General features: G+C 36.3%; 1 protein-coding gene across 14 annotated transcripts in view; it reads right to left on the minus strand.

Annotated features, from left to right (window-relative positions):
- Positions 1 to 7,979: 7,979 nt before the first annotated feature.
- CD47 (CD47 molecule) overlaps positions 7,980 to 23,063 on the minus strand; it is a 131,474-nt gene continuing 116,390 nt past the window's right edge. For 5 of the 14 annotated variants that reach the window (XR_008911102.1, XM_056793429.1, XM_056793427.1 and 2 more), the window contains exons 9-12: positions 21,644 to 21,675; positions 16,323 to 16,347; positions 15,617 to 15,649; positions 7,980 to 13,184 (exon numbers count right to left, since the gene is read on the minus strand). Coding sequence is in view for 11 of the 14 variants with exons in the window: in XM_056793429.1 (XP_056649407.1) it covers positions 13,180 to 13,184; positions 15,617 to 15,649; positions 16,323 to 16,347; positions 21,644 to 21,675 (95 nt within the window). In the remaining 3 variants the exon portion in view is untranslated. Of the gene's footprint in view, positions 13,185 to 13,602; positions 13,656 to 15,616; positions 15,650 to 16,322; positions 16,348 to 21,643; positions 21,676 to 23,063 lie in introns of all 14 variants that reach the window. The other 9 variants (XR_467140.3, XM_056793430.1, XM_056793431.1 and 6 more) reach the window with 3 other exon arrangements.

Below are 23,063 nucleotides of genomic sequence, written 5' to 3' on the forward strand. Positions count from 1 at the left end.
CTAGAGCTGTTTTGTACATAGTAAATGTAAGGGTTAAAAATTAAACATTGGGCTAAATGTATAAAAATGTGGTTGCTGAAAATATATGACTCAAGTCGGAATGACTTTTTATGGCAATTTATTTACAAAAAGAGAAAGAGTGAAAGTAAGGGTAATGAGAAAGAGTAGATAATTACTCCAGTCTGGTTAGAACAAGGCAGGGCTTCAGAGGCCCCAGCAGGGAAGGGGGGGAAGAGTCCAGAGGTAAACTAAACAAGGGTTCAAACCATGAGGCCCTCTCCAGAGGCTAGTCCCTCCAGAAAGTCAGGGGAAAGTAAGCTCTTTCACTCACCCATGTGGTAGTTTAAAGGGAAAGAGTCAAGAACAGCCTCACCAGATTTCAGAGTCTCAGGTCCACAAAGCAGATCCTTCACCAGCCTCCAACTTGAACTCCAAACTCCAAAGAACTTCCCTCACAGGAAGTTGCCACTGCTTTTAAAGACATTTCTTTGCATCACTTCCTGTGTATTCTTTCCACTTTATGTGGACCAATTGTAGCTTTAGCTTTGCTTAGGACTGCCCAGGGGGCAGTCAGTCATTTCTGATTTGCCACCCACCTTTGTACACTCCCTAACCTAAGGATACAATTGAGTGTATACACTTCTGGTGATTAAATCTAAAAATAGGCAGGGGAGAGTTAATCCCATCTTCACATCAACCAAGGGGTTATATCAGTAGCCTTTGTCTTTAGTCCACAAGCCAACCTGCCTTTTCAGGAAAATTTAACCTAACTTACATGGGAGCAAGGATATTTAGGTAAGTACAGTGGCTAGAGAACCAGGTCTGAAGTCAGGAAGATCTGAGTTCAAATCTGATCTCAGATACTTAGTTGCCATGTGACCCTGGACAATGTGCATAACCTTGTTTGCCTCAGTTTCCTCATCTGTCAAAAGAGCTAGAGAAGGAAATAGCAAACCACTTTTGCCAAAAATCTTTTCCAAGAAAGGCTTGAAGTGGGATCACAAAGTCTGACACAACTCAAAATGATTGAACAACATGGGAGCAAAGGTTATGTACGCTATTGCTTCTACAACACTACCTTTCTTCAGAGAATCCTAGACCTCAAGTGGGAAGAGACCATAGAGGTCCTCTAGTTGAATCCTGAGTTAGAGACTGAGACTCCCTTAGGACTTCTTCAGGGTCACGCAGTGTGAGACGGGTTATGAACTCGAGTCTTCCTGACTTAGAGTCCACCATTTTCCATTACGACAGGTTACAACCTTGGCAGATCCCTTAACCTACACCGGTGCCACTCTACTTATCTGCAAAATGAAGGCTTTGGATTAAATGACTCCCAAGGTCTCCTCTTGGTCCACTGCTGTGAACTATAAATCGAGAAAATGGTATTTGAGCCTAGGTGTTCAGACTCTTATTTCAAACCCAGAGTTGTTTTCTGGTGACACGCCAAGTCTCTGTGCTATGGTTTTGAGGTTAGAGGAGAAAACATTTGGAAGGAACCTCGTTTAAAGACTCCTCTAAAATACCAACTATTATCAGAAAATGTTGTAACCTCTCTGGCCATCGTTCAAGGGCAAGAATATATGTGCCGAACTCTCCATTAAAGTCTAATGACTAGGCTGCTGTGCCTGGCTTGGGCTGTTATTGTTTTCCAGGGTGACACCTGCCTACTTTTTTCTCTTCTTTACTCTCAGACTAATAATTAGATTTAAATCCTTGACAGGACTTTAACCAGCACCCCGGGCGATTCTCTATATCTTTACTATTGCTTGTAAAGATTTTTATAAAAAAACCTTTTGAAAACCTAGATAAGTTATAGTTGGGAAATGGGTTTTGCCTTCGCCTCTGTCTTTTATGATCTTGTTAATGCTTTTGAAGAATGCACTCATGTTTTTCTTCCTCTTTGCCTTTTGATATCAACTTGTATTCATCCCCACTGAAGAGTAAAGGACTTAGGAGGGAACTAGGGGAGGCAGAGTAACAAATTTGGGTTTTCATCAGCACTTGTATCCCTGTCAGATTAGGTTGGATGGGTTCCAGGAATACTGATTGCCTTGTTGCAGGGGATTATTTTTTCCCTCCCAGAATGGTTTTCCCAAACACATTCTTATTCATGCTCTTATTTTGATTCTCCTTGAGACACACAGTGTAAGTAAGCATTGGTTCTGTGAGGCAAAACTGGGGAAGGAACGAGGGTACAATCTGTTTTGTAGGAACTGCATTGGAGAGAGAAACAGAGCAACCTGGCTTTGTCATTTACTACCTGGGTGATCTTGAGCAAGGACCTCTGTTAGCCTCAGTTTCCATATCTGCCAAATGAAAGAGGGTGGGGTATTCCTTCCCAATTCTAAATCTATGTTCATGGAAGCCATTTGGTACAGTAAGCACCTTGAGGGAAGGGATTATTTTTTGATTTTTTATGTATCCCCAGCACTTGGCCCAGTGCCTGGCACATAGTAAGGTGATTAATATTGACTATTACTCACTACAGTAGAAAAGGCACTGGATTTGGAATCAGAAGATTTGAGTTCAAATCTGCTCTGCCATTTACTATCTATATGACTTTGGATAAGTCACTTGATATTTACAGGTCTTGGTTTCCACTTCTGTAAAATGAGAGGGCTGGACCAGATAGTTTCTATGATCCTTTCCAGTTCTAAATCTATGGTAAAAAAAAAAAGGGGGGTGCTGCTAGGTGGCTCAGTGGATTGATAGCCGGGTCTGAGAATGAGGTTCTGGGTTCAAAAATGGCCTCAGACACTTCCTAGCCTTGTGGCCCTGGGCAAGTCACCTAATTCCCATTGTCTATTGCTCTTCTGCCTTGGAACCAACACACAGTATTGATTCTAAGATAGAAGGAAAGGGTTTGAAAAATAAATAAGGAAAGTTTCCAGCTCAGTAGAATCACTTCTCTTCTTCCCTTCTCTTTTAAACAATGTTTTCAGAAGGTGTTCAAGCCATATCACCTCAGATGTGATTATCCTGTTTTTGCTATGTAATTGCAAAACTTAGCAGTGGATTATGGAGGGCGGAGTATTCATCTGTGAGATAGCTGGCTGTACTATGAAGGTTGAAAGGAGGAATTGTGTGTGTGTGTGTGTGTGTGTGCGTGTGCGTGTGCGTGTGCGTGTGCGTGTGTGTGTCTGTTTCCTAGAAGCAAAGATAACTATCTCAGGTGGGGATTGAACCAGCAATCCTGGCCTCATTAGCACATGCTATAACCAACTGAGTAATATCCCTGCGGGCCTCGCTGTTCAGGAAAAAATCTGTTCTGAGACTTTTGCATCACTTCTATATTATCATCTGTTTTGGAGCTTCCCTGTTGTTTTGAAGTCGAAGGCAGAATGCCTGTGGTAGCTCCATTAAATCTAGTCTGAACTTGGGCTCTGCTGAGAAATGTTTTCCCACAAAGGCAGATTCTGGACCCAAAGATACTCCTAGAAAGCACCCCTTTGGAGATACGGTAATCCACTGTGAAGCTGCTTTTAGATCAGAGGAAAGATTTTTCAAGTGAGATGTTTTTCTCACTTTTCTGCTGACTGCACTGGGGTTTAGAACCATGATAAACCTGAGACTGAAAAATAGATTTTTTTCCCCCAGATCCATTTAAGCCTCATCTCTTAACCGATGTGTCAAGGTGCCCCTTTGGCATTCTGGTGAAGCCTATGGACTTTTTGTCAGAATATTGTTGCTGAGGCAGCTGGATGGCTCAGTGGATAGAGAGCCAGGCCTGGAGATGGGAGGTCCTGGGCTCAAATCTGACCCTAGACATTTCCTAGCTGTGTGACCCTGGACAAGTCACTTAACCTCCATTTACCTCTTGGAACTAATGCTTAGTACTAAGATTCCAAGACAAGATGAGGGTTTTTTTTTTTAAAGAAAAAAGAATAATGTTGTTAACACTGGTTCTCCTTACCTCTCCCAAGCTGGAATTGAAGGTGCTTCCTGGGACCTGTTCCTACTCTGGCACAGGGACTTTGCCTGGTCCGTTTCTGCCATGGGCTAGCTCTCTCCCCCTTCCACAAGCTGGGGGCCCTCTCCTCTTGAGGACTTGTGATAATAGCGTCAAACGTTTCTCTGCTTAGCCCGTGGAAGCTCAGAATCCTAGGCTCAAGACATTCCCTGAGACTCAGACTTCCCAGCAGCAGGGATTAAGGATGTTTGCAAAGAGCACCCACAGAAAAATGTTTTCTTTTTAATGCATGAAATACATAGGATTACAAAGAAAACCATTTACTTTGAAATGGTTCTCAAAATAGAAGAAGTTCCAGCCTTGGTAAAATATCCGTGAGCTCTTAGGGGTCCTTGGATGCCAGGGTAAGCACTAGTTAAGGGGAACTGGAGAGAAGAATGTGCAATTGTAGCAGAACTTCTTCAGGTAATTCAGAGATTATTCAAGTCTTTTCCTAAAATGTATTTTACAGCCCATTGATGTTTTAGATTTGTCATCATTAATTTGAGAATCTAGCCTATTTTTAAAGACTATGCTCAAAAGTGTCCTGGGTAGAGCCAGAACTAGTTCTTTCTTAAATTCAAGTAGCAAAGATTTACATCACATAATTTGAACCAATCATAAAAAGAACTGGAAAACAAGGAAGACTGCATTGAAGAAAACCAGGAAAACCGAAGTTTGGTCCTCTCCTAAGTCTAACACTTAATTTATGAATATCTCACACTGAATGGCTAGCCTGGGGTAGGTGGGGTAGGTAATCAGGAAACTGGGTTGAGTCTGGAGCTCTTTGTCCCAAACTAGCCTCACTTAAACTGATCCAAAAATAAAGAGATTGGAATCCTCTTTTAATATTCCTTTCAGTTCCAAAAGTCTCTGCTCTTTTTTTGTTGTCCTGAGGTGAGCCTGGCCTGGAGACAGGAGGTCCTGGGTTCAAATCTGGCCAACTGAAACTGTGTGATCCTGAGCAAGTCACTTAACCCCAATTGCCTAGGTCTTACCACTCTTTTGCCTCGGAACTGATGAAATAATTTAAGGATTTTGAAAAAGGAAAACGAAACATACTCATTCCAATCAAGCCACTTACAAATGAACGTTTCAAACACAACTCTTTGTTACAATAAAGTGAACTTTTTGTTGAAAACTTAGCATCAGTTTACATCTTGGGAAAGAGTCCAGGCTTTTCAGAGACATATGAACATCCATTTCCTCGCTATCTTTCATTTTTCTAATTTTTTATATAGTCTCTCCTGTTAGAATGTGAGCTTCTTGAGGGAAAGGATTCTGGTTTTTGCCTTTCTTTGAATCCCCAGCACATAGTAAAGTGTTTGGCTCAGAGCAGGGATTCACCAAGAGCTTGTTGACTAACAAAAGGTAAGTAAGAACCTAGTTTTAAAGACAAGGAAGTCTGAACATCACAAAGAAAACTTTCAACAGAAGACCTGAGGAAGTTTTGGTACCATCTCCAAGGTCTGTATAACTCCATTACATTGTAACAGCATTTTTTTTTTTGCATTTTGTAAATCTTTTACTTTCCTATCTTAGTATCAATTCCAAGACAGAAGAGAGGCAAGGGCTAGGCAATCAGAGTTCAATGACTTGCCCAGGGGCACACAGCTAGGAAGTATCTGAGGCCATATGTGAATCCAGTTCCAGGTCCACTGTACTACCTAGCTGCCTCTGTAACAGCATTCACATTTTTTTAAAAAAGGCTACAACAGGACCAATTTGCAAGATTAGGTTAAAAGAGTGCTAAGAGATTACATTTTTCAGGCTAAGGCTTTAGGAGGTTTCTGGTTGCTTTTTTTTTTAACCTAACAAGGAAATCTGGCAGTTCCTAAACTAAAATTGACTAAACTGAGTTAAGTCCTATCATTTTCAATGAGGCAATTGTTAACTGCCTTTTCATGTCGCTGAAACTGTGAGCATTCAAAAGATGCTGCTTTTAAGCCAAATCACAGTAAAATAAAAGCGTCCATTATTAAGTGATGTTTCCTAATCATTAAGATGCCTTTCATTTCTATTCACTAGATATAGTTTGGAATTAGCTTTGAAAAGTGATCCAACGTGATGCAGCCTGGCATAGCAGAAGGAAAGCTAGCTTTGGATTTAGGACTACCTGATCAACACATAAGCTTTATGTCTACTTAAGCAAGTTCCTCAGTCTCTCAGTGCCCACATAGGGCACCTAGGCAGTTCAATGGATAGAACTGTGTCTGGAATCAGGAAGACCTGAGTTCAAATCTGGTCTCGGACATTTGGTAGCTGGACAAGTCACTTAACCATTGGCTTCAGTTTCCTCATCTGCAAAATGAACCGGAGAAGTAAATGGCAAACCACTCCAGCATCTTTGCTCCCTTGGTCAAGAAGAACCTGACAAGACTGAAAAACAACTGAAAGAACTTCCCAATCCTCACTAAAATCATAGTTTGCAGACAAGCTGCTAATCTGCTCATCTGGGAGCTGGCAAGACCAATGAAATCATAGGTCTGTCCCATTCCCTCAGAAACAGAAAGGATCAAAAGAAAATTCCAATGTGGAAATCAATTTTATTTTTTTTTTCTGACAGTGAAAATGACAGGCTCTAAATATTTTGCTGAGCAATGGGCAGATTAGCATGAACTTTTACTTAAAACAAAAACCAGAAGTCAGAGTCCTAAACCACCTCTTCTGACACTCAATCCGTTTCTAATTTTGCTTAAATCTGTCTTTGAGTAATTGGTGAAATCATGTCCTACATGATCAGTGTTATCACAATCTATTATTTTCTGAAGCTGTCATACTTGATACCTCGAGTCTGAAAGGTGCTGTCCAAAAATCCAATTCGGTTGCATTCAAAGAGACCCACGCCTCAGTGGGTGTTCTAATCAGGTTGAGTACAGTTCTATGCTACACATAGCAACTTTCAGGGCAGGAGGTAGACCATTAAACGCTTTCAGAGCTCCATTAGAGTCACCCCTGCTGATCGTGAAAAAGTCCTCAGACACATAAAAATTAAGTTGCCTACTAGGTAAGGAATAAGATAGTAGTTTCTCTCCAAATATTTTTTGTTGAAATAATCTAAAAACACACATTCAGGACCAAGAATATAAGAAGTACGTGACTTAGAAAGCTAGCATCAAGATTAAAAATTGACTGCTTTGGGGCAGCTAGGTAGCAGTGGGATAGAGCTCCAGGTCTGCAGCAGGAGGACCTGTGGTTCAAATATAGCCTCAGACACTTTTTGGGCAAGTCACTGAACCCAGACTGTCCTAACCTTTGCCATTCTTCTCTCTTAGAATTGATGCTAATGCAGGAAAAAAATAGAATTAAATGCCTGTAGGATGTCTCTGCTAATGGCCTATGGTTCTTAGAAGTCTACCCCATTTTCCCTTTAAAATGGAGTCAAGAATTTTTAAATTCAGCGAGACTTTAGTTAGTAAACCTTTACCTCTTGTATATAGGAAATCTAAAGCTCACTGAATTGAAATGATTAGCCAATGATTAGAATCCACATCTCCACGGGGACAGCTGGGTGGCTCAGTGGATTGAGAGCCAGGTCTGGAAACAGGAGGTCCTAGGTTCAAATCTGGCTTAAGACACTTTCCAGCTGTGTGATCCTGGGCAAGTCACTTAACCCCCATTGCCTAGCCCTTACCCACACTTCTGCCTTAGATCCAATACAAGTATTGATTCAAAGACAGAAGGTGAAGGTTAAAACAAAAGGAAAAAGAAGTCACATCTCCTAACTGCCAGGATAAGATATCTCCAAAGCTTAAAAAAAAAAAAAAGCCAGCTTACCTTTAATGGCTTAAAACTTCACTAAGATATTTGGGACACCCTCTAGCATGTTCCTTCCATAAGACACCAAAGGGCCCGAGTGAATAATAAAACAACCTTCATAAAAAACCACTTTTTTCTCTCTCAGTAATTTGTTCCATTATATCTACCTATAATTTAAAGCACACCTTAAATGCCCAAATGCTTGTATGCCCCACCCATCCCCATATATTTTGCAGCTTCTTTATGAGGGTGAGTCAATAACTAAGATGAATTTGAACTTCAAAATACTTTATTTTAGGAACATGATCAAAAACATTGCCATTTTTATAATGCAGCAAATATAAGCATCACACATTCAACTATACTGAGGTAACGTAGTAATACATACATTATGTTTATGAAAAATGGAGATTCATCTTGGCTATTAACTCTCCCTCATACATTTTGAAATGATATCTAGAAATCAATAATTATTCCCTCCCCCTCCAATCACTGTCTCATTCTCAGCATTTATTTAAAACTCTGAAAATTCACATCCCTTCAAATTGCACGATTGTACTTGTGTAGTTCAATACAGTGGTAATATAGGCAGCTCACCAAAACAGCTTAGAATGTTTTATTAAGTATATATAATATTACAGGGTAATATTTACAAAGTTATGTTTTTAAATAAAAAAAATACCTTGGCAAAGATTGCAGATTTTCAAAGCTTCAAACAGTGATAAATCGATTTAATACATTAAAAAAAAAAAACAAAAACCTCTGACAGTTACAACACAGCTGTAAAACAACTTTGGTTTTTAAATCACTGTAAGAATGGCTACTGACAAATAGCACACCTTTAATTGCTATCCAGAAAAGCCCCCGGAAGGGCCTTTGTACATAGCAAAACTGAATTTTTCTTCATTTAGAATGGTTAATGGATATTTACAACACATGGGATCCAATTTTTGACAATGGCTTTTTGTAAATGATGCTCCATTTAATTAAAAATAAAAACCTGCTTCTCACCCTCACCAACCATAATCACAAGACTTAGAATCCATTGCTGTTGCCTTACAAGGAAGTCCATTAAAGGTGATTTTGGGGGGGAAAGCCTGAATTTGTGAGAAACATTTTAAATAAAGTCAGAGTATATAACCACTATGATTAAAAGGTCAGGCACATGCTCCCTCCAAATAAGGTGGGCACTAACATTCTAGCATCCAGGAAACTCTCTGTTCACTACTGTCCATGCTGCCCCCCTCCCTCCACAGACTAATGGGATTATACTCATTGGCAGTTGAGAACAGTCAAACTCTGTGTCCATATGGGTTTAGTGGCAGTAAATGATTGCTATTTGTGATTTTCCCCCACAATATGCACATAAACACAATAGACATAAAAAACCCCAATTGAACAAAATAAAAAAACAAGTAAAAATCATACAGAGCTGCCCTATAGTTTTCTGTTTTCAACAGTGTATGGATTTTTTTTTTAAATAGAGACAACACAAACTACTGAAGCCCAATTCCTTTTTTAGTTAGAAAAGTGAAAAGAATTTGGAAAGGAGGACATGGAACTCTACCCCTACTCTCTCAAACCTCAAGGGGACTATTTAAGTGTTTTTAAATTGGCCATTTACTAAATGGGGAGCCATTTATTTCTTTCACACTGACAAGAAAACGCCTATATTTTTGAAAGTTCTAACATTTTGAAGAATTTTTTTTCAGATGACCTATACTTTTCATGTTTAAAAAAAATCACCTTTTAGGATTTCCATACTACAAATCTGTATTCATCTTAATAAGAGTACTGGGGGGAAGAGGAGGAAATGTATTTATAGCCAACTCTTGGATTACCTGGTCAAATTACCATCTATGGTGTGCAAAGCACTAAACTAGGCACTATGGGGAGAAAGGAAGAAAAAGACTGTTTATTCTCCTGGAAGATCTAGTGGGAAATATATAGGACAAATACCTAAATGTGCATTATGAGTGTGTGTGTGTGTGTGTGTGTGTGTGTGTGTGTCTTTTGAAATGCAGCAGCTCTGCCCCATCTAAAGGTACCCCATTGTATTATTCTTGAATAATTCACCAAAAGGAATTCCCTATTTAAAAGAAATTTCTTTAAATAGAGGAATACTTTTCATATTTATTTTCCAAATTTTCATATATTGATTTACTCAAAACAAAGAACACCTATAAAATCAAACAAACATACACATAAGTACTAAATAACTGGTGATTTTGTTGGATAAGATAGAGAAAAGAGCTGAATGGAGCAAAAAACCTGATAGTTCAATAAATCTATGAATCTGGGGGAGGGGGAAAGAGAAGGAAGAGTACACTTTGTAGGTAAGGGCTTAAATGCTAGAAAGGTCATAAAAAGGGAGTGAAGGAATTGTACCCAGAGGCACAATAAGGATGTCCAAGGATAGGTTGGAGACAGGATAAAAAAAAAAGAAAGAAAAGACTGATAAATAAAGAGGGTGGGAGAAACCATTAGGAACTCTGAAGCATTAAGATAATTAGGAACATGTTTCAGTTGAGAACTATTTGATCAAAATGACAACTGAGGAAGATGATTCCTGTTGAGGAATCCAGACCACATAGAATGGGAAAAGCTAATAACAGCCAAGAAAGCTGCTGGAGAGCTGAGTAAAACTTAACTAGAGATAATGCTGAAAGAAACCTCAGAAATCATCTCATCTAATCCATACCCCATTTTACAAATGAGCAAATCAAGGCTCAGGGAAGTGATTTCCCCATAGTCACACAGTGGCAGAAGAGATCTGAGGTCTCATCATTCCCAGTTCAGTACTCTTTCCACTTCATGGCTCCTCTCATGGGGAAATGTGTTTAACAAAAATAAAAGCTAAACAATAGGTGCTCAGTATATTTTAGTACTTGAGGTGTCATGGAGTTAAGTAACCACATGGGAATGGAGAAACAGGAGGGGGACCTGGAAAATATGGAGGCAGGAATAAAAAAAAAATACTAAGAGGAATACAACATGGAAACTAAGGAAGACAACAAGAATTCATTTTTAAAAAATTAAACAAAAAATTTTAAAACAACTCTGGCTGGTGGTTTCAATATCCTCCCCCAATCAAACTTTTTCCAGAGCTGCTAGCATTTATTGAGCACCTGTGTGCCAGGCATAGTACCAAGTGCCTTAGGAAAATATGACTGATTCACTTAGTTTTCTCTTCATAATCTCTCCTCTGCCACTTTCTGATGGAGTTGCTTTGGTGGCAGTGAAAAGCCCCAAAGGCAGGAAGAAATAGGGAGAATATAAAAGCAAGGATACTTCCTGCATAACTGTCCCTGAATTATTGAGATTTCACTGCATATTTAAGGAAAAAAAGGGACAATGGCAGTTCAGTGAGAAATTCACTGGGAAAATCCTCATGCTTGGCTATTTTCTAAAAAAGAAAGGGGGGGGGGATTTGGACTTTTGCAAATTCACCTGCTTTAACTATTTTTCAACTTTATCAACAATGATCTTCCCCCCTCCCCAGTATCCTCCCAAAAGAGAAATAACTCAGGGAGAAGAAGAGCAGCAAGAACTGATGTACTCTCAGCAATCCAGCTCCTCTATGCCAATATTTTGAATAATACCACAAAGGGTGGATGGGAAGAAAAAAAAAGACAAAGTATAAAAGAAAAATAGAGCTGGCTTTGTAAAAAGCATTTTGATATTTTTTTTTTTTGTGAGGCATCAAAAGGTCATTAAATTTTGGTTTGCCAAGGACAAACCACTTGGTCCCAACATGAAATATGAAAATTAAGTTGAGTAGTATTGAACTAGCATACAAAAGAGGCACATGAGAACATTCAGTGGACTAAGAAGTAACTATCATCAATGCAACCACAGATATGACTGCTTAGTATACAAACAAGGGGAAAATGGCTGGTACTTAAGGGTATTGATAAGCAGTCATAAAGCTGGACAATTGACTTTTTCTTAATTATCAAATTATTTTAATGACCAGTCCTATCTAATAAACACCTTTGTTTTAAATAATTCTACTGACAGTAGAAAATCAGTATTTGTTCTGTATTCACTTCAATTGTGTCCACATGTAACAAGCATGTGCCTATCACACATACACACATTCACTCACATAGACACATGAACAAGGTAAAAACAAGTGCTAATATCTAAAAGTACAGGCAATCACAGCTGCCATAACGCTAAACTTCAAACCGGGGTAAGGCAGGAAAAGTGGGGTGGGGTTTTTTTTGTTGTTTTTTTGTTTTAATTTTTTAGTCTTAGAGAAGGGAGAGACTGAGGAGGGAATACAGGAAGATGATGGTGGTCAGTTGTTTTTCCATGCAACATAGATACAACAGTAGTTTTTAAAAAGGCCCTCTGGAGGAGCTGGCCTGATGGTGATGCACTATACTGTACTGCCATGCAGGGGATCAAAGCTCAAATCTCAATCTTGGTTTTTCATGCCCCAGACCAAAAAATACGTGAAATAACACTGGATGATACCCTCAGTCCAGGGGGAAGGGAATGCTCATGTTATTTCTGCCAAAAAATTAAGACTGGAAAGCAGTGCTCTGGGAACAAGACCCATCCCTTTCAGCAACTAGATTGGAGTATGTCACAGGACCTGGTGCAAGGAAGAGGAAAGACTCAACATTTTGTAAGACAGAAGCAATTAAAAGGACAAGACAGGATTTAAAAGGAAAAAAACAAAAAACAAAAAACCACAAACCAACCATTAAGAAAATCACAAGGTTAAGCTGCAGGGTCTTAAGTGATCACCCTGGCTCTAGAGAAGCTCTTGACTATTACATTTCACGTTCAGCGAAGCTGCAAGAGTGGTAACTCCCCCAGAATGAAGATCCCATCCACACAGGTAAGCATATGACAGACACGTAGGTGGCAATGCAAGATGCAAGGAACTTCAACCCAACTCTTAAAAGCTCTATTTCTCTTGACTCAGAACTGGCAAAAATAGTTGACCCAATGGACACAGTCTACCAAACGTGCTCCTAGGAATGCTATCCTGCAAAGTCAGATGGAAACCATTGATTTTCATGTCTCATAGACTTCTTGAAGCAGCCACCAAGTCGTACAGGGTCAATTTCATCTTTTACCAGTTTAGAAAACCCCAGTAGGTTACAGGAAATACAGACACGGGGTTTAATAAAGGTGTCATTCTGGAAAGGTACCACTTCTAATTTGTCCCTATTGAACAATAAATCAAAATGATTTCCCCAAAACTAGTTGTCAATGGGGTAATACAATACATATCTTTATAATTCTTTTATTAACTAAATTACAGCTGTTTTGAATATAAACTTAACTGTAGCAATCATTTATGGGTGGTGGTGGGGTCCCCCCCCCCAGAGATGAAAACCAGTGAATTTCCTCCTTTTCTTCAGTGAGTGAATCCAGGTCATGGTGTCTGAGCACAAGAATATTCCATTCACATCTTACTATCCTCCAAATCAGAGTCCATCATTCTTTTTCAATTACTCTGAAAAATTAAAGAGCAAACACACAGTCAGTATTCAGGTATATATATATTCAGCAAGATAATGCATGTATTTCACACTGTTTAAATAGCAATCTGAGTCTATAAGGTACATGAGGAATGCTGCCCAGTCAGCAAAACCCTGCAGCCTCATTAGTTGGAAGAGCAGAACAATTAACAATATATACAATCTAAGAACCACTGAGCCACTGATCAAGATTTATGGAAGATTCGTGTTGAAATTTGCTAAAGTATCAAATTCTAATCAGCTTTTAACTTAATTAAGTGGAATTATGCCCAGAGGAAATATCTGATTGTCACAGATTCCATTCAGTAAATTTCTCCAAAAATATCGGCTAAAAAGGTAGTAAATCATTAAATTAGGATGAAAGGGAGTACTAAGGCCTCAAGGTTGTCATACTTGTCCTCTATATATATGTGGAGTAGGGGTCATGTCTTAGTGACTTCCCAAAACTGGAAGAAAAAAAAGACATATAACAAGAAAAAAAAGCATGAAGAAAAAAAAATATATACATCACCCAAATATGAGTACAGATAAACAGAGGACCCTGCACTACCATATTCCATAGAAACCAGTTCACTTTTAAATGGCTTTCTATTTATTACTAAATTACACCTACATAACAACAGAAACTTCCCCATTCTTCTCCAAATAAATGAACAAGCATGTTTGCAATAAAAGCTGTGACATGAAGCAATGAAAGTAAAGAATTTTTTGTGATCCCTACTGTAAGAGGCTCAATCCCTATTTTCAAAAGCTTTCAACAACACATAAAAGATTTTAGAAATTAGTCAAGTGTTGACAATACCCAGGAGAAATTAATTGAACAAGAGGCCAGGCCCTCTTAATTCAGTACTACCCTTTGCTTCTGGGGTGATAAAAAAAGAAACAAGTGATATTTACATATCATACAGCTTTAAACTTTGCAAAGCATTTGACATGCATGATATGTTTGAGCCTTTTATCCAGTCTGAGCTAGAGCCTAGGGTTATTATTATCTCCATTTTATGGATGAGGAAACTGAGGCAAAGGAAGGAATTAAATGTCAGAAACAATTTCAAACTACATCCCCCTGAATTTAAGGCCAACTCATTATCCACTATGCTACACTAATTCTTTTAGGTCACAGCCTTTAAAACAACACAGGGAAAACCAATGAAACTATACATGAACACAAATTACCATTCTATAATCTCATAATTTCATGCAGGACCAAGGAAACACTATAAATATTTACAATGTTAATCTGTAAAAAATATGGAAAACTCATAGACACATAGGAGAAAAATAAATCTACAGATCATTGAAATTTCAGCTTGTGTAAGGGCTTATTTTGTGCTAGGCACTGAATTAAGTGCTAGAAATACAAAGGAATGTAAAAATAATCCCTTTCCTCAAACAGCTCATATTCTAATGAGACAACAGGTAAATAATTAGATCCATACAAGATATGAACAGAGTAGATAGTGGTAATTGAGGAGGAGAAGGCTACCAAAGGGACCTTGGAAAAGCCTCCAGCAGAAGGAAGCATATCTGAAGGAAGTCAGGAAAGTTAAGAGGTGGAGATGAGATGGAAGAGAATTTAAGGTGTGGGGACAGCCAATCCCCATGACAAAAGAAGTGCAAGAAGATCAGAGCAGTAAGAAGGAAAAAGATATAAAGAGTTTTAAATGCCAAAGTAAGGGAACCTGGAAGTAATAAGGAATCACTAGTTTAGTGAGTAAGAAAATAACATGAGAAAGAAAATATACTTCAGGAAAAAGTGTGAAAGAGAACCAAACATAGTTATATGGGGAGTTATTATTTCTGTCCTCCAAAAAATTTAAATGAAGTTCCTGCATGAAACAGAGATATTAAGTCCTCAGAGGTGATGACACAAGAATAAGAGAGATTCTGTCATGATAAAGATATTCTCTTGATCATAGATGTCAAACACTCTGACTGCATATGGCCCACGATACTTCTGAGTATAGACTAAACCAAATTAAAATGCAATTGGAGAATATTTTAACAAAATAAAAATATTATAAAACAAGGATAATGTTAGTATGTGGGTTTCTAATTCCATATACAGCCTTGCATGGATCCTTATTTAGTAGTCCTCATTTCTATGTGCTCAACACTCCTCCTCTAGATCACTTGTGTGTCTTAAAAAAACAAGCAATCTTATCAATGAGTTAAAAGGAAGATCTTTTTTTTTTTTTTTTCCTGGAGGTTGGGGAGGGTTGATCTGGAAGCATGATTCTACAGAAAGGAAGGTTTATATTTTAAAGATTTTGGCATCTTTATGATATGACAGTATCTCTTTTATCACAGCAATGTTACTAACATTGATGCAAAGCTACTGTGTGTGGGTTTAAAAAAAATATTTGGATGGAAACAGTCTATATTTGCAACTGCATTCAGTACTCACCATCATTCATCATTCCTTTTGACTCTTTAAACGCTAAGAATTAGTAATAAGCCAAGCAAGCGGTTAGAAATTTTTTACAATCAGCAATTAGGGCCAAATAAAAAAAATCAGAAATATCATGCCAACTACTTAACTTTTTTTAGAACCTATTTAATTTTAAAGGCTACTTTCAAGAAACTGAAAAATTTCAACCAGGTATGATTGGAAACTTGCCTTTTCTCTGAATTCTATACTTACTCCTTCCTCTCTCCCCATCCCCCATGCCACAGAACCAAAGTAAGATTCAGTTTGGAACATAAGTCCAGGATCTAGGTTTTAATGAAACCAGAAGTCTGGCCTTGCCCCATGGTGGATTTGTAAGTTTTTGCCAGGAAAACCCACAACTTGGAAAGTTTACTTCCAAATAGTATTCCCTTTAAGAGGAATAAACTACATCAAGGCAACAAGTAAATGGAAAGGTTTCCTTCTCAGTAGCTATTCTTGACTTGACTTGCAGAGGCAAGTATAGTAGTGACAGATGACACTACATTATCTCTGAGTTGAGAGCATCACAAAAGCAACACTCTGAACTCTTAAAGGTTTAACAAAAGAAAGGTCAAATAGACCTCCAGGTCTCCACAAAGCATGGTGGAACACTTTTTCTATATACTACTGAGCCAGTCCAAGTTAGGAACTGGTTTTGAATAAAAATAGAATATACACCTACCATTAAGGGGTTCCTCTACAGCTTTCTGGAAAATATTTAAAATAAGTTTATGTAAAAATTGTATTTATTTTATGTCCTTTCATATTTAAAGCTACTTTAAGCTAATTATTTCATAACACAATGGATTCTAATGCCTAAAAACATGCAAGAAAATAAAGGTTATAGGCTAATAATATTAACTCAGATCATTAACTTAAATAACTGCACTCTTATTATTTAATTCCTTCAAGAGTTATTCTTTCTGGGAAGGAAATGATTTATTACTTAAAAAAATTAAGGGCACAAATAACAACAATTAACAGAACAAACAAAGCAGTGAAAATATTATTTTTGCAAGGAACTGGAATGGATGGAATCACTTTAAAAATCAGCCAAACTGAACCATGAAATGTGGAAGGAAAATTTGTTAAGTCTTATGGGCAAACAGATAAGGTTATCATTAAATTATACGGTTTTAAAAACTGACTGTTATAGATCATAGAGTTAGACTGGGAAAGATTGTAGAGGTCATCTGGTCCAACCTACTCATTTTTCAGATGAACAAACAGAGGCCTCAAGAGACTGAATAACATTTGCTACTGATTCCAATACCTATCTTAGATAAGGAGATCCACAAAAAACAGTTTTTTTTATGACTTTTCAGGCAAATAGACTTGAGATTTATCAGATTAAGAATATGTATTTAACCTATTGTTGCCATGACTTTGATTTTTTCTATTTTTCTTTTGATGACCAGGAAATGGAAAAAAGAAGCTAAATAATTAACAATATATGGCTTAAAAATTAGTTTGACACAATATCTTTTTATTTAATTTTTATTTAAAACAAAATTTAATTTTTTTAATATCCCACAAAAAACAGCATTTCTATACATATAATAAAAAGAGAGGAAATGATGGCACCCCCCCCCCCACATAGGGCTTGCCTTTAAAAAAAATTATTTTTAGGCTATCCTGCTTGTTTTTGTCTAAATTTCTTTGCATTGTCTTCTATGCATTTTTAAAAACACTTCAATTACCCTCTTTTCTTCCTTTTCTCTTTTTTGAGGGGCACCATTACTCCTATCCTTCCATCTTTATTCCTCCCAATTGAAAAAAAAAAGGAAAACAAAAACCCCAGTAAGACATAATCAAGATAACAAATTTAGACATTGTTCATGCATGAAAATGTCTCTTTCTGCATTGGTCCTCTAGAATTATGGTTGAACAAAGTATTGATCAAGAGTCTTAAGTGTTTCAAAATTGTTTTCTTTAAAATGTTATTGTACATTTTTTCTCTTGGATCCACTTCATACTTACCAGTTCATACAATTCTCTCCAGGTTTCTCTGAAACCATCACTGTCATTTTTCATGATACAATAATATTCCATTACATTCACGTATCATCATTTTTTCAGCCATTCCTCAACAACAAACTCTTTTGTTTCTACTTCTTCACTCTCACAAAGAGCTGCTATAAATATTTTTTATATATAGGTCTTTTTCCTTTTTCTCTCCTTTTTTGGAATACAAGTCTAACTGATGCAATACTGGGTCAAAGAATACACATACTCACATTTTGGGTATAGTTCAAATTCCAAATCACAGCTCCACTAGCAATGCATTAATAATGTTTCTGTCTTTCAGTAGTAGACGCTCTTTTATCTATTATTTTCTTTCTCTTTTCTAAATCATCTTTGTGAATCTGGTGTGTAGGAGGTAGATTCTCAAGAGCTGTTCTAATTTTCAGTTCTCTAATTGTTAGTGATTTGAAGCATTTTTTTCCCACACGGCTTTGATTTTTTTTTTCATTTGAAGAATGTCCTCTTCATATACTTTTTTACCATTTATGGACAGGGGAATGCCCTTACTCATATATTTCAATCAGTTCTTTGTATGTTTTGGAAATGAAATGTTTAATCAGAGCAACGTTTTCCTTAGTTAATTATTTCCTTTCTAATTTTAACTGCAATGATTTTGTTTTTGCAAAACCTTTACAATTTTAGGTAATCAATAATGTACTTTTTAAAAAAAAAAATCTCCTTTGTCTGATCATAAACTCTTCCTTGTAAAAGATATTCTTTTCTTAAATATTCTTAATTTGTTTATGCTGTGATCTTTCATGTCTAGGTCATGTATCCATTTGGAGCATATCTTAGTATATCTAATTTCTGCCAGACTGCTGTCTAGTTTTCTCAAGTTTTTGCTGAATAGTAAATCCTTATTCCAGTAGTTGGGATTTTAGGGGTTTATAAAACACAATGCTATTTTGTTTACTTTCTTCTATATATTTTTGCATAACCTTGTTTATCCATAGAGAAACATTTTTTAAAAACAAATACCAAATGCTTTCGACTATTTCTATTTTCTGATACTACCTGAAGTTCTAATTCTCCTTCCTTCTTACTCCCTTACCCTGCGAAATTTCCCTTGAGTCTCATCTCCATTTCTCTAGATGGATTCTGCTATATTTCCAAATCCTTTAAAAAAAAAATTGGGATCCACTGAATAAGTTCACCTAAGCAATATTACTGTCATTTTTATCATATTGGCATAGCCTAACCATGAACAATGAAAATCTTTCCACTTTCTTAAGTCTATATTTTTGTAAGGTGTTTTATAGATATATGTATATATAGGAGAATAACTACATGTTTTATAACCTCTTTAGATATTTTCTTCCTATTTCTTCCTGCTGAATTTTGTTCATAATATATAAAAAGCTCATGGTTGCTTTCTGTTTATTTTATATCCTGATACTTTACTGAAGTTATTACTTAAATTAAAATTTAGTTCACTCTCTGGTGTTCTCTATGTAGTTCATATTATCGGCAAAAAGTAATAATTTTTCTCCTCTTTGCCTATGCTTATTTCCTCATTTCTTTTTCTTCTTTTACTGTCATTATTATAATTACTAATAATGCTAGCTCTCATTTAGATAGATATTATTTATCACATTATGAAAGATTAATTCATTGCTGTGCTTTTTAAATGTTTTGAATAAATGGATATTGTATTTTCTCATAAAAATTTTCAGTATCTATTGATATTTTGATTGTTTTTCAATTAATTAATTCATTAAATTTAGAGTATTTTTCCATGGTTACTGATTCATGCTCTTTCCCTCCCCTCTTCTGGAGCCAACACACAATTCCACTGGATTTTACACGTATCATTGTTCAAAACCTATTTCCATATTATTAATATTTGCAATAGAGTGATCATTTAAAATCAACATCCTCAATCATATATCTCCATCGAATCATGTGATCAAGATTTTGATTATTTTTGTGATAAGACTTAACATATTTATGTTTTCCAAATATTAAAGAAACCTCGCATTCCTGGTAAAAATTCAACGTGGTCATAATATATACTTGTTTTGATGTTTCGCTAGAGCCTTGCTGCCAATATATTTTTTAATTTCCATCAATATTATTTATAGATATTGATCTATTTTCTCTGTTTTCTCTCTCTGCAGGTTAGAAAGCAAGACTATATTTGAAAAAAAAATATATTTATATATATTTGAATAAATTTGGTAGGATCTTTCTTTACTTTTTGTTGTAAAAAGTTTGTGTAATACTGAAGTTAATTGTTGAAATGTTTGATTAGAATTTAACTGCAACTATCTGGTCTTATGTTGTGTTTTCCTACCTTTCTATTATTTATGTCTTGATCAATCTCTTTATACCAAGTTTAGGTTGTTTAAATTCTCCTTTTCTTATTCTGATAACTTAGATGTTTTATATTTATCCATTTAAGTTGTCAATTCCTTTGGCATTTAATTGGGCAAAATATTTTCTAATAATTTCTTATTTCTTCTTTACTTGTTGTGAATTCTCTGATTTTAGATACTGATAGGATTTGATTTCTTTTAAATAGACTAGCTAATAGTTTCTGCTGTGGGTTTTTTTTTTAAAGCTAATTTTATTTATCAATTCAACTGAGGTGCTTATGTTCGCTATTCTATTAAAATTTCTTTGATTTTAAGAATTACTATTTTGGTGGATGGTTGAAATTTTGTGACCTGTTGCTTTTTTACTTTTTTTTTTAATTGAATGTCCAATTATTATTGCTTTCTTTCTCATTTATGCAAGAAAAGTGTTTAGAGATATGAATTTTCCCTGAAGGACTGTTTTGGTCTCAGCCACCCCACCCCACAAAATATTTTTGGCATCATTTCATTATTGTCATTTTATTTAATGAAATTATCTATTGTTTCTAGTTATTCCTTGACTCATAGATTCTTAAGATTAAGTTTCCAATTAATTTTATTCCTTTCTTGATAGGCTCTTTATATTATTATTATTATTATTGCACTGTGATCATGACAGGGTATATCTAATTCTGCTTTTCCATACTTGATAAAGTTTTATCAAGTTTTAATATACAAAATTATGGTAGATTTTTATAAAATTGCTATGATATAGCTGGAAGATATGTCTATTCCTTCCTATTCTCACTGTGTAATGGCCCAAGATTTACCATATGTAATTTTTCCAAAATTCTATTTGGTTCCTTAATGTCTTATTTATTTATATATATGCATATATATATATACACATGTGTATATATATATATACACATGTACATATATATATATATATATATATATATATATATTTGTTTGTTTGTTTGATCTAAAGGAGATCCTGGATTATCACTACCCTCAAGGTCTGAACTTTTATAGGCTTCCCATATCCCTCTCTCACTCCTCACCTCGGCTACTCTGCTACCTTCCAGCCCCAAGGATTATAGATGAAGGATTCTGGTATCCCCAGCTTATTTCTGCCCTGGTGTCCACATTGGAAAGCTCCTACTTTTTCTAGAACATTCTTGTCCTAGGACCTATAGCCAGGTTCACAATGTCCTCAAGAGGACCTTGGTTTGCTCACCTTCCGTCCTGATACCAGATCTACATATTCTCAGTATAGGTTTGATTTAAGAAAAAATTAAAATTGTTTTTCTATTTATACAACAATTGGTCATGGTAAAAATTGTATGCTGATTGGCCTTAGTTACTTTCATGAGTGCAAAATTAATAAACAATTATTTGTAAAAGTAAACTTCCTAATTTAGGCAAGAGATATCAATATGATCTTTAAAGGCCCATGCAATCCATTTCCTTGCTGCTAAAACTACTAAGTTCACATATAGAATTTTGCCTACTCATTAAGAAATTTAAAAAAAAAAGCAGAAAAATGAGGTAATATCTACTCCAATGGAGTGATGAAAGCTTTCTACCAACTTAAGACCCTAGGTAGAGAATAAAAGGCTCAATATACACCATTAGCAATTTCTTAAATCAGATACAGCTTATTATATAAATGGAAACTTACCCTAGACGGTGGTATAGTCTTCTGATTGGAAGCTAAAATAATTAAAATATCAAAAAGAGGATCAGAATTTCAAAAAGAAACTTAAGATAAATGGCAATTAATTTTAAGTTCAAATAATTAAGTAGCAAAACTAAAGATATCAGATACTACCTAGCCTTGGTCTTCTTTAAAAATAGAATGCATTATTCAGCATTTGTACTGACAGAAGAAAGAAGTGACAATCTCCAAAATCGAGAACAGGCACACCTATGCACACACTAAATACATGCAGTCTGTCACTCACAATATCTGAGCCATCCCATAGATGCACAACTAAGTGGTCATTCCTCCCTCTTTTTTGAGCCTGTGTCTGTCTGCCTGTCTCCCCCACCCCTCAATTTGGATCATATTGTGGTAAAGAAGAGTTGAGACTGTTCTTCATCCTACCTCCTTAAGTTTACTCCTCTAAGTCCCTAGATCTATCTACTTGTGACTAGTCTCCTTCATCTTCCTAGTTCAAAATCCTAATAAAAAAAAGAAAATACAGGGAATTGGGAAATAATTTTTAAAAGGGCAACTATACTAGGAAGCCCTGAGAGACCTTCTCAAAGATAATTCAAAAAATTATCCCATTCTCAGCAGGTCAAATCTATGATAAATTTCTTTGGAAATTTTCTCCTTTTAGTCTAAAAGGAATCCTTTTAGCTAAATGTTTACCAGTTTATTATCAGCCACCTGTAATTGGTTAAAGGAAGAAGGGGAGAGGCGGAAGTGAGCAGATAGTGAAGTGCAGAAAGAAAGGGGAGTTGAATTGCTCCAGGTGGATGGGAAAGAGAGCAACCTTGACCTAAAATGCCAAGAGAGGAGGAAGACACCAGAGACTGAAGCCATTTCTGGAGCAGGTAGCCAGAATCTCGGTTTTGAGAACAATGTGGCAGCAGATAAGTGTCACTTCAAAGTCAAAAAGATTAAATATACTTCAGGAAATTCAGTCAAATCGGTCAGTAGTTAATTGAGAATAAACTATTGTAATTTTTGGACTGGAGTTGTTTTATTTGCATAGAAATGCTACTATCAAGTAGATCCCAAGAAATAACTTATCCTGAGGGTTGTGGTATAGGTTTTGGGGTTTGTTTTCCTCACAATAATCTTCTGTCCTCCTACCATGTACTCTTTCAACAACTCATTTTTGTTTAAAAGCCCTATGACAGCTCAGGAATGGAATTAACAAAAATAGTTATGTCTCCTGGGAGAGCTACTATTTACATACCTCCTTCATGAGGGCAACATGATTAAGATTGTCTCAAGGACATAGGGTCACTCATGTTGGGGAAAAAACCCTCTGACTTACTTGGAAAGTTGAAGATAAGGAAACTGTTTAAAACAAGGAAGAGGGTGTTTATGAGGGGGTAAGCTGAAGTACTGCTTGCTTTCTTCTTGA

The sequence above is a fragment of the Monodelphis domestica genome, chromosome 4, assembly GCF_027887165.1.
Source record: "Monodelphis domestica isolate mMonDom1 chromosome 4, mMonDom1.pri, whole genome shotgun sequence".
Lineage (NCBI taxonomy): Eukaryota > Metazoa > Chordata > Mammalia > Didelphimorphia > Didelphidae > Monodelphis > Monodelphis domestica.